This window comes from Falco peregrinus, chromosome Z (assembly GCF_023634155.1).
Source record: "Falco peregrinus isolate bFalPer1 chromosome Z, bFalPer1.pri, whole genome shotgun sequence".
In the NCBI taxonomy this organism is placed as follows: Eukaryota; Metazoa; Chordata; class Aves; order Falconiformes; family Falconidae; genus Falco; species Falco peregrinus.
Window position 1 is genome coordinate 72,476,377 of NC_073739.1, and position 14,342 is coordinate 72,490,718.

Consider the following 14,342-nt stretch of genomic DNA (forward strand, 5'->3'; position numbering starts at 1 on the left):
CTAACAGACAATACACAATGATACCTGCACAGCATAGAGAAGATGCATCCTGTAAACTGAGACAATTTCCTGATGTTGTTTCTTTGTTTCCTAGAAAACAGGCAGAAAGTCACAGAGCATTCAGAACTGTTGAACTCAGAACACCCCAACTAGATTTAGAGAGGTCTGGTGAATTACAAGCCATATCTTATGCATGCATGGAAAACCAGCTCAGACAGTACTGTGGCACTAGCCAACCAAAACATAATTTTCTTGGAAGTGTGGTCCACAGAAACTGTAATTCTACCTATCTCAGTAAAAAAGCTGATGAGATGACATCAGTCGTAAGAAGCACTGAGCTGCAGAGATGTGGAATGTGCACATAACTCTACTTCTGACCTTATAAGCAAGCAGAACCGAGAAAAGCCAACAATAATCTGACAAATTAGCCCCTAACTGCAGCTGAGCTCTTCCCTGAAGTCAGCGACCTGTCAGCTAATGCCTTCCCAGGGAAGAGGGAGGTGCTTACAAAGGCCTTAATCCATGAAATCCTCAGTTACTTAGCAGACATTCTAACAAGGAAAGCCAGCCTCCTTTTTCATGGTCACAGACTGCCACATCCCAGAAGCTATCTTTCTAAATAAACATGAAGCTGTTAGGAAAGGTAGCCTACCAGAAGGAAAGATTGCTTCTGTCCCGTTTTAAATCCTACCCGCTTTCTTAATGTATTGCATATCTTCACATCTTACACTACTTTGCTGGTCCTTAAGCAGTGGGAGATGAAGGAATCTTTCAGACTTGGTGGAGAGCGATAAGAAACAGTCTGGACTTTTAACTGACAGTATTTAACTGCCTACTTATTTCCCCCCACTCTGTAGGAAAGCAGACACCAGGTAAGCCATTTAGCATGTCAAGCTGCAGATTCTCCTTTCAGAGGCACTCCAGAGTTCTCAAGAAATGGCTCTGGTAGGCAGCACCTTCTTTTCAGCCTCAGCAGTGAATTAAAGCGCTCCTTTGGACAGGCAAGCTCTCGGAAACAGAAGTTACGACTCCACCTAGCTTACAAGACTGGGCCTTTCATGCACAAACAAATGCAATTAAAAAATTTTCTTTAAGCAGGTCAGAATTTCAGGGAATAAACTGTGCTCCTTATAAACAGATGGATTTGCTTTACTTGAAACTTCATGCCTTCAAGTGACTACTTTCTTCCAGAAAGTCAAACTTATTTTAGCTTAAAAACCAAAACCACTTTGGCTGATGAATGTTCTTGAGAAAACATACAAATCTACAGCACACTGGCCATACTTTATAAAAATTAGGATCTCAGCAGGTGGTCTGGTCACTACATTACATAGCAAGTACAGGAACTTTGCTCAACTATTGATCTGAGGAAATATATTGGGGAAAACAGTTTGCTTTACTTCGCACATTTCTAAGCAGCAATTTGTGACTTGCAGATTCTTAAATGTTTCAGAGAAACAGAGAAATTTCAGAACTTCTGGATGAAAATTCCTCTCCTTGTACTCAATGACTGTGCTCCTTTTTAAATAAGGCAGAGTGATGGATGGCATGCATATCCTCAGAGAACTGGGAATAATAGTGGGTTTACAAATTATCATACTTACAGTCAGCTGGTTTTGCAACTGCTTCACTTGTTGTTGTAACACCTCCAGCTGCTGGCTTTGTCTTTTGGGGGCACTGGTTGAGTAGGAAAGCTGAGAAAGACTGTTCAATGCTTCTTTTAATTTGCTAACTTCCTTGGACATTTCATTGATCTAGGGAGGCAAAAATAGTTTTCGTGAAAAGCTGCAAGGTTTTCATGGCTCTCGTCTTGAGGTTATTTGTGACTTAGATTTAAGATGACGTAAAACCAAGATGTAAATAAGCTCAAAGGACAAACAAAGATATTATGTAAGCAAGGGTTACAATGCTTCTCTATCCCCCCTCCTAGTCCAGTCAATTCAAAATGCATTCCTTGTTCTGAATGCCAGCAATATTTACAAACAAGGATTGCATTTACACCTTTACAAATACTGCTGCTGAATACAAGACAGAAACATACAAAGCATATGCCAGCTATTCACACCTAGCAAAATACATAGCTTTTTATAAATAAATTTGTAGTGACAGATATAGTAGCTGCAGAGGAAGAATAGTCAAGTCATGCTATGGTTGAGATAATATAGTAAAATCATCACAGCAAGTTTTTGATCCTTTCTGATCTTTTGGTTTTTGTCTCTTCTGGAATCTCTTCCTGCTGTAAATCCCCTTTGACTTAAGTTGCCTGAATAGCATGAACCCAATCTAAGCAGAACTTAAAAGAGATAAACTGAAAGATCATGCATATCTCCCAGGGGGGAGGGAAACCAGCTGTAAATTTAAACATACTAAAACTTCTTTGACTTTGATTTTTTCAGATGGGCAAATGCACTCAGAAGTTCCTCCACTCTGTAACACCTGATACAGAGTCACCACTATTAGGTCACCATGCACCATCCAACATGATTTGCAGTATGAACTCATGTACTACCCCTCCACTGCAGTGAATCACTAACCTTTTTATCTTTATCCTCTTCTAGTTTTGATGAGCTTTCAGAATATCTTTTCATTTCAAGAAGATCTTCTTGAGCTTGATGGTACTTTTGCTGAAGACCAGTCACCTCCCGTTCCTTTGCTTCAAGCAGAGTATGTATACCTTCTTTCTCTTCTTTCAAGTGCAAAACTTCATTTCTCAGTTGCATAACATCTAAGGAAGCGTTTTCCTTCTCTTGGATTACATCCTTCAGTTTAGATGACAAAACACTCACTTCACCCTCTAGTGATGACTGGAGCTTTTCATATGTAGTCTTGGGTACCATTGCTTCATTAATTGCAGCTTTTTCTTCCAGTAATTCCTTCTGTAAGTTTCTTACTTCACTTTCCTTGTTGGTAAGCAGTCCTTTCAGCTCATTTATTTCTTTCTCCATTTCCTTTACAGTATTTCTGAGTGCATTCATCACCTGATGGTGTTCAGTAAGTGGCAAAGAGTTTTGTTTCTGAGTGTCTAGCAGTTGCTTTAGTTCTTCTGCTTCATCTAATACTTTTGTGTACTGGGATTTCATTTCTGATAACTCATTCTCTGCTTTGTATTTCAAAGAATTGGTTACCTGCATCAGTTTCTCATGTTCATCTCTAGGAATGTAGTCCAAAGCTATATCATCTGGAGTTTTTCTCTTTTTATAGTCTTCAAGCTCTGTTTGTGCTTCTTTGTACAACTGCGACAATTCACTAAGTTGTCTGTTGAGCTCATCTACCATTCTGTGCATCACATCTCTCACTTCCCCAGCTTCAGCACTAGGTTCCAGCTGTGTCTGATTTGTCAGTTTGTCCTGTAACCTTTTAATTTCCTCCTGCCCTTCTTTGTACCTCTCAATCAACAATGCTTTCTCTTGATTAATGTTATCAATAACTGAACAATATGAATTCTTCATTTCCTCACACTCTTCCACAGACAATCTGCTTGCCGTGTTCTGCTCTCTTTCTTCAAACTTCTTCTGCAGTGCTCTCACTTTCTCTTTTTGTCTTTCACTTTCCTCCAACACTCTCTTCAATTCTTGCTTAAGCATTTCAACTTCTCCACATGTAACCTTCAACCTACTTGAATCAGAACATATTTCTTCACTTTCAGAAGAAACAAGACCCAGTTTCACTTGCCTTTGTAAATTGAAAACCTCCTTCACAGCTTCTTCATAGGTGTTCTGAGTTTCTTGGAACTTAAGGTTAAGATTAGAACCATTTTCTGAAATGTCTGTGCTATTTAAATTATCTGTTTCTGGGACTCTAGATTGGACATGAGCTTCTATGGGCTTTCTTTTGGCTTCAACAGTCTCAGATTTCCTCTGCCCATCCTTTAAGTCTTCCTGGAGGTACTTCATTTTTACTTCACTGGGGCTTGTCAATTTTTCATGAATTTGCATGGCATTTGATGCAGACTTCAGCTCCTCAGCTGAGAACTCATTTTGTCGATCTGCTGTTTGCTCAAACTCTGTTTGGGTTGAATGATAAGATGCCACAGTTGAATCCACTTCTTTAGGCGTTCTCTCCTGTGCAAAAAGAAACGCAAACAATTGGACAAGGAAAGCAAGTACAGGATTATATTTTTCAGAATAGAGTAAGCAAGGAAATCTTGCCACATCCTACAGAGACAGACAATTAAAGTTCCATGGAAGAAAAATTCAAAACCCAGCTGCTCCCACTTAGTCATCTGCAGTGAGAGAAGACAGTAAGTGCCAAACTCCTCTGAAAGTCTGGGCTGACCTCCATAAGCTAATAATCAAAGCTATGCAAATTAAAGTTCTGCTAACACAACTGTTAACATCATCTTTTAGAATGTGGTTATCATAATAAACAAAATTATTCAGTAATTTATGGGAAAAGTGGGAAGATCAAAACACTTATTTAATCCTTTGGGGCAGAGTATTTCCATGACCTTACCACCAACAAGCTTATTAAATTATCTTCACAGTACATCTCTTTAAAATGGTAAGCAGTTCTCTGTTCTGCTAGTAGATTAAGAGAGCACTAGAACAGCACAAAAATTTGCCACCTGTAATTTGTCCTGCAGCTCCTTATTGTGCAATGTCAGAGAAGCAATTTTTGCTTGCATCAACAGAAGTAGATCTTGCTGGTCAGCTTCAGAACTCGCATCCAACAAACTATCAGTGCCTTTGGAGAAAACAAACAAACAAACAAACAAACAAAAGACTCAAAACCTTTCAAAAAGCTGAAATGCTAGCTAGTTAGTTATTCTAACCTTTCAAATTAAATAGTTTGTTCCCATGACTACTAAGCGTAGTTAGCAAGCAAACTGTTCCCTAGAAACTCTTTCCCCAAAAATGTGTTAATATCACAGAACAGGAACAGGAGGTTTTTGCTAGCAAGCTGCTAGTGGAATTACTAAACTTTACTACCAATACCTATTGTGTCTCACAGTCTAAGTGGAAAGGCACAAGAGGACTTCTGACCAGATTTCAACATTTCATACCACGTAAAACACATCACCAAATACAAAAGTAAGGATTAAGTGTTATTGTATACCTGTTGTGCTGTCAGTCAGTCCATCTTTATTATCTCGATGCAAGGAGATGAATTCTTCCTGCTGAGACACCAAAAGAAAACACTTTCACAGAAAGCAGATGTAAAGCTGGGAAGTATAGACAGTATAGATGTCGCTTGATAAAGCCTGGCAAAGAGGGTTTCTTTTATTTCTGAGGTCTTGTTTAATTGTAGCATGGGGCCAGTATTTTCAAAATCTGCTAAAAGCATTCACATTCCATTGACCAGTTCTCTCTAAATATTAATGCAATATGGGCAACTGTCTTACGGATAGTTTGGAAGCCTGCAGGCCCCGTGATAATTAATAGCAATATTCTGTCATGTATTAAAAAAAAAATAAAAAAATCTTCAGTATCATTAAGTAAAGATCAGACAGAACACACTCAACCATTTCCCTGATGTCTTTTGGTGAAAGAGTTTCTACTTTATGCATTGCACAATGATATGCACTTTACTGGTATTAAGTAATGAGCTCTCACAGCATTAATACTTTCATAACCATATTCCTAAATACTAACTAATTTATGACTAATTCCATTTACATATTCAGTAAACTTTAAAGTAATCCACACTGGCTTTATAAATCACACAAATAGATTAGCATTCCTTTTTGTTCCTAAAACTCAGCCAATTCACAGGGTACTTTGCAGTCAGCAAAACAGATTATGAAGATACTATACTCTCCTTCCCTAAGCTTCATAAGAACAGAAAACTGGTACCTTGCACACTTGATCAGCAAAGAAAGCCTGCCCTTTTCCAGTCATGGGAGTGGAAGTTGATGAGTGTGAAGAGGACAGATCACTAAGCTGTAAAAGATTTTATATAAATAGATATGTATACATACATGTACATATACCTACCTCTCTAATATCTGCCCATACACAGACACACACACAAAAGTATTTTTGCCTGCACTAACATAAGTCACAACAACAGGTTAGTGTCAAAGAATACATCTAATTATTTAGCGCTCTTCTGAGTCAGTATTACATATGCACTGTAGCTGTTACACAGGTAACATTCCAGTTTAACATTAAACCTAACTGGAAAGCTACATTTTGATACTATATGAATCCAAGTATTTTACTTTCATATATATATACACACACACTCACTAATGTGCACATATATACATATAATTAAAATATACATGATTATTTACTTATGGAAGTCGCAAAACCAGGAGACCTTTAATTGTAGATGGAAGAAGCAGTTGTACAGTAAAGTTTTTACAGTTCTATCTTAGACCATCCTGTATTTCAAGCAATTTTGCTTAGTTAACCTAACTGACATGTGCTTTCATGGTGTCATCCTAATGTCAGGAAAAGCACTCATGGTAAGACAGGCACATAAAATAACAGTGGCAGAGCAAATCCAGCCCACATCGTTCACATAATGTTCAAAACACTTCTCACCCCCTAAAAGCATCTCAAAATTGGTCTTTTCTTTACCTGAATAGGACTGATAGGAGGAGGTGGGGCTTTGCGTTTTTTTGGAGTTCCACTTCTTTCTGAACTTAGTTTAGAGCCTTGATCATGCTGAAAGTTTCACCAGCCAGAAAAGGTAGGTTTGTTAGTTTGGTTAGTAAAGTCTGAGTAAGTTTTTTTATAAAAAATGAAAAATAAAATCCCACATTAATATCAACTTTAGCAGATCATGCAGTGCCTTATTTTTTTCTATGTAAAGACTACGTGTCCACTAACACAAAGATATTAAACATGCCTGACAACAAGAATCTGCCCCCTTGTAATCCATGCTTCAGTGAAAACAAACAAGATTTAGTGAAAAAGCAGAAGCTGACAATAGGTTTAGCACTAGTGATCTACGTATTTCCATTCATACACAGGCCAGTCATGCCATTCTTAACAGCTGCATCTTTCCTTTCCACCAGCTTATGCCTGAGCTCCCTGAAAAACATCTCTCTCCACTCAGAGAAGGAATGAACCAATGCACTACACCCTCATCCCCTTTCCAGTCGCCATCAGGTCTACAAGGTCTACTTACATTGGTTTAATACCATATCTTGGGGTGCAACAAACTAATCTAATTGCCTAAATCTGCTGGGATACTCACAGGTGGGGGTCTCGAGTAAGATGTAACCAGGGATAAGCTTCAATTATGTTTTAGAAACTTCCCTTTAAAAGGGAGCTTTTCTAGATTATCTTTACGTTTTAAACAGATAAGGAGTGCAAAAGCCAAGCTCCTGCACTTACACATGAGAAAAGTGGCCTGTCTTCCAGGCACACACATGCACATGCACACATGCTCTCCCTTTTCTCACTGAGGACGCTGGCTGCTGTTACAGAGAGAAACTAAGTTTAAAAGCTATGTTCCTGAAACACATTACTTCAATAAGCAACAAAAACCTTTCACATTACAGAGTAGTCAATGGCAGTGCATCTCACAGTGACATCTACTAGTGCTTCTAGTTATGTCAGTTACTATTCTTTCTTAAGCTACAAGTCTATAGAGCCTAAGCATTTTTAAAACCAAAAGGACAAATACCTGCTTTGCTTTTGTCAAGGACTTTGTATCTGTGAAGAAGAAAAGTGGAATTAGGAACAACTACCAAAGAAAACCGTTCCTAACCCACCTCTCAGCTCTAATTCCCACACCATAAATACTTTTTTTGGCTTTTGAGTTCCTGTCTGAAACCTGAGAAACATATTTCAAATTTGAAATTCCATTTCAACTATGTCCTTTCTCTACTGCTTTTGGAGTTTCATTCTGAGATAAAGTTTGAAGGATTGTGACAATTCTTATTCTACTATAGTCTTGTACCAATCTTGCATATTAGCTTCCTACTTTAGAAATTTGTCTTAGCTTGACAATAAAACCCTCTGCCTGCATTAGTTCCTTCTCCAACCCCTCTACTGAGGAGCTATATGTTCCACATATTCTTTCCTGTAACAAAAAAGGATCTATTCCAAACTGTATGCAAGACTTCACAATGCTGCTACATCAGCTTACTTTTTTTCTCCAAAACACCTCTTTTTGCCCGGCTCAGTGCTTTATCCTCTGCTGAATATTACCATCTATAGCAAAGGCCACATGTTCCTGCATTTGGGAAGACTCAGCCAGACAGACCGTCTTGAAGCTGGCTTCTGAAACTTTTCAATGAAGTAGATTTTTTCACTGCTAAACATACATGTAGCTGGTTCAAGAAGTGACAAACTGCAGATCAGTGTCTCTTACGTACCCACATCCTGAGAGAACTTTGATGATAGGAGATTCTGGATCCCTGTATTCTCAGAGAGCTTGGAATAATGCAGGGCATTCTGTCCAAAGACATCTACTAAACTGAAATCTGCACCTTTCCTAAGCAAGGCTTCCACCATGTTAAGGCTACCAGCTTCACAAGCCATCATCAAAGCAGTTCTGGACAAAACAAAACACACACAGGATAAGTGTCAAGCATGTACTCTTTAAGCAGCAGCTCATTTTTTAAGGAAAAAATAGTTTGACAGTTATTGTGCAATAAAATTCAAGACTTTATCAACATGTGTATCAACACATACATGTAACTGTTTTTTCTCCTCACAAACACCTGCCTGCCCCTCCTCCTCTTCCCCATACTTTCCAGCTGTATCTTCTGCAAAGGCCTGGCTTGCTTTGCACAGGTCTCCAAACATTTCTGAAAATGGGTAGCTGAAGCTAAAAGAATAGTTGTACATAGAAATGGCTCCAGGGTAAAGACAGACTATTAAATCTCACTGCCACACTCCAGTTACAGCTCTACAAGGGATGGTACAACACAAAAGCATTTATTTCATTGCTGTTCTCCTTCATATGTCACTTTTAAGACAAAGTAGACAAATAGTTTTCAACCAAAAAGCTAAACAAATCTCATAAATCTCAAGGCTCTTCTTTGGGTTTGGCTTCAAATCCTGATCTACTTTCAGTTAAAAAAATAATAAAATTCATTAGAGCACAATCAATTTTCTCTCCAACACAGGGCAGCTAGACAGAGTGCCAGATCCTACAGTGAGGGTGGCATACCAAAGAAGTGTTTTCCCAACAGGTTGTACCAGTTTTTCTCAATTATTTGAAGGAGTCACAAGAGATTCACAGAATAATTACAAAGACACAGAAAAGCCCACCTTCCATGCATGCTCCAATACTGGTTTCCTTCTTGGGCATAATTCTCCCTTCTCAACATGAAAACGTGCCTAACAGGTTGGCCAAATTCACTGGCAAACACATTTCTCAGTGCAGATATAAAACTGAAAAGTTACTACAATGATAATATTTGCTAGATACTAAAGACAGTCATTTCACTGAGGAATTAAATATACTCCCTGTAATGGGTGAGCCCTGGAGAAGTGACGGCTGTTGCAGCGCTGTGCTAAGAACTAGTGTGAGAGGCCACTTGGATAACAACTCCAGAGTCACAGGGATGGTTTTAGATTACCAAAATAATTCCCTTAGTCTGTACAAGATAGGAAATTGGAGATGCCATTTTCAAAGGTATCCCTTCCTCTCCCAATAAGGCTTCTCCTTTTTCAGCAAAAACTTAACCACTTTTGTGAACATGACATGCCAGAGTAGGCACTTTTCTCACCAGAAGGAAAGCCTGAAGTAAAATTGTATTTTCCACATCGTATCATTTTCTTGCTTCTACACACAGTACTTTCTTGAAAAAGAAAATATAAAAATGCAAGTCTGTCCTATCTATGACAGAATTGCCTTCATCCAATTAAACTAGCAACTCTTTACACTGTCTGTTAATTGAACACTAAAAGAGTGAGGAGAAGGCAGAGGTCTCACAGTGGGCAGCACCTCAAGTTCAAAGCACTGATGAGGCCATTCAAACCAACCAAGATGACAAAGGGGTTTTCTTTAGACAACTTACAACAAAGAGTGCTCTAATAAACTTTGCACTAATAAAATACAAGTTAGGGCCCAGTCTTACCTTCCCAGGTGCTGCCCAAGAACAATAAGAGCATTGTATCACATACAATGATAAGGATAGCTATCAAGCATAAGTGCCAAGTCTTTGGAGCGCCCTGCTTTACCTTCACAGTTTAATCAACTGTTCATAAAACAGTCCATGATTTCTGAAGACTCTTGACCTTCATAAGTATAATCCAAAAAGTGTATTTTTCACAACAACGATGTTGCTTTACAAAAACAATTTTCTGACATACACACTATCTATTAATGCAACAAATATCCAAATTGCACCTTCTAAGGTGACAGCAACTCCACTATATAGCTTCACTGTATTTTCCTCTTTCTGCTGTGGCTGCATTATGGTAGAAAACAGAACCCTGCACAGAAGTTACTCCCAAGTAACAGTTTTAGGATTTAAGTTGGAGAAACTAATTCACGCCAAGAAAAGAGCAGCATTTAAAACTGGGACATGTACAAACTGATGTGTGGGTAAGTGCTATCAATCAGATTCTTGTAGGAATTGTTTAAAAACAGGGTTTACTGCTCTAGTAGCCCAAGGGAAATCTTACAGGCACATCTAGATTTATAGTTGCATGGTTTCTGTTTCACCTTTCCCTTCAGGCAGAATTCTGTAAGCCTTCTCAACAATTGGGATATGCTGTCTAGTACAGAAGGCATTATTCACCTAACAACTATTTTGGGAAGGATTTGAGAAGGAAGCATCATTTGACAGTCAGTCTTGGGGAAGAATTAACAAGTTAACTTGCTGTACCTTCCACTTTTATCCCTCGTGTTGATGTCTGCTCCGTGATCCAGAAGGTATTTGCAGACTTCCATATGACCATTTTGTACTGCAAGCAGCAGAGGTATGTTTCCATCCTAGGAACATGTTCAAAGAAACTATCAACAAGCCATTCACTTACAAATATCACTCTTAGATTTAAAGGTCAGCTATGAAGTTTACTTCTATATAGCACAAATGACATGCCATTAGTACATTTTTCTTGTGTACCGTAATGTCGCTGGGTTTACTTTAATTCCTTTCTTGAGCACTGGGGATGCAAATCATGAGGAGTAGGAATGCTTTTTGATGTTTGTACACCCTTTGGTGTTTGCTTAAAGCTACAACATGATGATTTTGGAACTACACAATACCTTTAAGTAGCTCCACAACAAAAATTATTTTAGGCTAAGTACAAGGGAAAAAAATACATACAACCACAGAATAACTTAGTTGAAAGACACCCTTAAAGGTCATCTGGGGTTTCTCCCTCTTTGCTCTCAATCCAAAGCCAGGCAAACTTTAAGTCACAGAACATTGCTCAGAGAGTTGTCCAGTCAAGTTTTAAGTATCTCCAAAGGCAGAGACACCATGCTGTCTCTGGGTTCCAGTGTCTGACTACCTTCACGGTGAGATTATTTTTCCTAGTACCTAACTAGAATTTCCCAATTAGGTCCCCTGGCCAAATTCTGACCACTGCTTAACATTTTGTCATGTACCTCTGAGGCTGGTCTGGCTCCTTTTTCTCTATGATCAACTATGATGTAGCTGAAGACATCTCTTCTTAAGACTAAACAAACCTTTTCTACCTTTAAAACGCATCTGCTGAAATTTTTGGTCTAACCTTTTAACGAGATTTTTTTATTAGAAGGACCAGATAAGGAGGAGATAGATCCAAGTCAAAAACAAACAAACAAACAAATTAAAATACTTTCGTGACTTTGGTTTTTTTTTTTTCTTTTTCTTTTGTGCCTCATTTCGGTCAGGTCCCCTGCCTTTATCATCAGATTCTACATATCATCATTCCCCAAAATAGACCTGCCTGGTTGTAGACATGTCCTAGCAGTGACTGTAGTGTCCCTGAGCCTTTAGACTACACGAAATAGAATTTTTCTCCTCAGGCTTATCATACTCTGCTTGGGCTTTGTGAGCATGCCACAGCACTCTGTCACATAATGGGCCTTTTCCAAAGCCTACTGGAGTCAATGGAAAGACTTTTAATCATGTTTTGCATGTATCAGAACTGATTCTACCTACTTGTATCAATGCAGCAACTTAACCAGCAGTAAATCCTGCCACTACTGTATTAGATTGTGAAGTACTTCCCCACCTCTGCAATGGCAAGCTGCAAAAGGAACCTCCTCCACCAGAGAAATCCAAGACAAATATAAGCCTAGTATTGCTTTGAACTGCTACACCTGAGATAGATTGGAGAGGAGGGTGGTAAAAGCCCTGAAGTATCTGAAGTACAGAAACAGAAGTGGTACGTACCAAATCTTTGATGTTAATGGGACATTTGTGTTCACACAGAAGCTGAACTGCCTGAAGACAACCACACACAGCTAAAAAACAAACAAACAAACTAACCAACAAGCATGAAAGTCCATTAAACCCCATTTTCAAAATCTGTGTTCTCTGCTTTCACTAGCAATACCGCAGCATTACAGTGGGGTCCAAGAAAAAACAGATGAAACTATTTTGTTTTAAGAAGGAAGGAGAGAAACATTAAAAGGATGAACAGCAAGCTGCATGCAGAAATATAACCAATATTCATGGCTGAAATTAGCATGAGAAGATATAATCTTTAGCCTCAAATCAAAATCAACCTAATCTTAAATATTCCTACTGCTCTGCACTTGTAAGTTAAGCTTCTTAACTGTAATTATCTGAAATTCGGTAGTCACAGTATTTATCTAAAAAAACACCTGAAATTTGCAAATCACCAGATGCAGTCATTACATTTATGTAATTAGAACCTAAAAAGCTCCATGAGGCTGAAGAACTAGGAATATCAAGCATGACAAAAGAGATAGTAGAAGCTTTCAACAAAGAAGTTACCTGCATAATGTAAAGCTGTTTTCCCAGAATTGTCAATGCTGTCTGTTGGACATTTACTCTGCACAGTTCACCAAGGAAAAGGGAAAAAAGCAATTAGAGAAACACCAAGAAAACAAAACATATGTTTGATGCTAAAGACAGGGTACTGAACATGTTTGACAAAAGTTTTATGAGCTGCTCCAGAAAAGAATATTGAAGAAAGGCACAGTTTCCCTCTCTTTGTCAGTCTGGTCTCTCCTTTCTTGGTACCAGCTTACATTGAAGCCATAGGAAATACGGTGAAAGAGATAGCCCTAAAAAATGTTACAGTTTTAGAACAATTTAAATTAGGAAAGAAAAAAAAAAAGGAAAGAAATGCTCTTTTTTGCCTCAGAAAAGCTTCATGATTTTTTCTTACATTACAGAAGAGCTAAAGCAACCATGTCCTAAGGCAATTAGTCTTGCGTGATTTCTGTTGAAGGCAATACGGCTTCATTTGCATTTGTAAAAACTTAAGCATTATCAATCCAGTAATGTTTTGTGGTATTATAAGCCACCTATTACTACTGATCAGTCTAGACTTCAAAGTAATAAATTATAAAAATTAAAAAAAAAAAAAAAAAAAGTAAAATTCAAATATTTATCAAGACTTGGTTTTGGTTACAGAAAATTTTAGCTTTAGTTAACATCAAAGAAAGAATCATATAATCATTTAAGTTGGAAAAAGGCCTTCAAGATCTCTAAATCCAACTGTTAACCTAGCACTGCCAAGTGCACCCCACCACTAAACCATGTCCCTAAATGTCATACACTTCCAGGGATGTTGACTCAACCACACCTGGAAACCCTTTCAGTGAAGAAACTTTTCCTAATATCCAAACTAAACCTGTCTGGCACAACTTAAAGCCATTTCCTCTTATCCTACCACTTGTTACTCGAGAAAAGAGACCAACACCCCCCTCACTACAACCTCCTTTCAGGCAGCTCCAGAGAGCAATAAGGTCCCCCCAGAGCCTCCTTTTCTACAGACTAAACGACCTTCCTTCAGGTGATCCTCGTAAGACTTGTGCTCTAGAGCCTTCACCAGCTTCACTGCCCTTCTTTGGACATGAGCAGATGAGACCCTGAAATATTTGGCTTCTAAAAACCAAACATTAGAGCTTTTGCCTTTCAAACGTAGCAGTGCCTCCAACACTTCTACAATTTTCTAGGAAAACAGGTTCACATAGATTACCACATTCTGTAACAGAAACATCAAGATTCTGCCTGTATAAAATATTTAGCCTGTTTTAATTCAACTCTAGCATGTCAAGATTAGACATTCTTCACATGTACAGTTTGTATCACCAAGAAAGCAATCCAAAGAACATGAATTACTGGAGAATAATAACAATGTATTTGCACTAACAAACATATTTAGAAATTTGCATATTGCAATAAAATTAGGAAAATATCACCAAAAGCACTCTGTGGTTGTATCTAGTAAGTGAAGGGACAGCAGATATTTGGTATTAAACACACATCTAGTTGCAGTTGATCATGCTGCTGCATGTGATAC

At 38.3% G+C, this 14,342-nt stretch overlaps 1 protein-coding gene across 8 annotated transcripts in view; it reads right to left on the reverse strand.

Moving 5' to 3' along the window:
• Window positions 1-14,342, reverse strand: part of RAI14 (retinoic acid induced 14) — an 87,413-nt gene that overhangs the window by 2,256 nt on the left and 70,815 nt on the right. For 5 of the 8 annotated variants that reach the window (XM_055790975.1, XM_055790976.1, XM_055790977.1 and 2 more), the window contains 12 exons: window positions 12,806-12,863; window positions 12,239-12,309; window positions 10,739-10,845; window positions 8,273-8,451; window positions 7,579-7,607; window positions 6,525-6,611; window positions 5,793-5,879; window positions 5,056-5,116; window positions 4,565-4,683; window positions 2,535-4,061; window positions 1,605-1,754; window positions 25-90 (listed from right to left, as the gene is read on the reverse strand). In XM_055790975.1, coding sequence (XP_055646950.1) covers window positions 25-90; window positions 1,605-1,754; window positions 2,535-4,061; window positions 4,565-4,683; window positions 5,056-5,116; window positions 5,793-5,879; window positions 6,525-6,611; window positions 7,579-7,607; window positions 8,273-8,451; window positions 10,739-10,845; window positions 12,239-12,309; window positions 12,806-12,863 — 2,541 coding nt within the window. The remainder of the gene's footprint in view (window positions 1-24; window positions 91-1,604; window positions 1,755-2,534; window positions 4,062-4,564; window positions 4,684-5,055; window positions 5,117-5,792; window positions 5,880-6,524; window positions 6,612-7,578; window positions 7,608-8,272; window positions 8,452-10,738; window positions 10,846-12,238; window positions 12,310-12,805; window positions 12,864-14,342) is intronic. The other 3 variants (XM_055790971.1, XM_055790974.1, XM_055790973.1) reach the window with 3 other exon arrangements.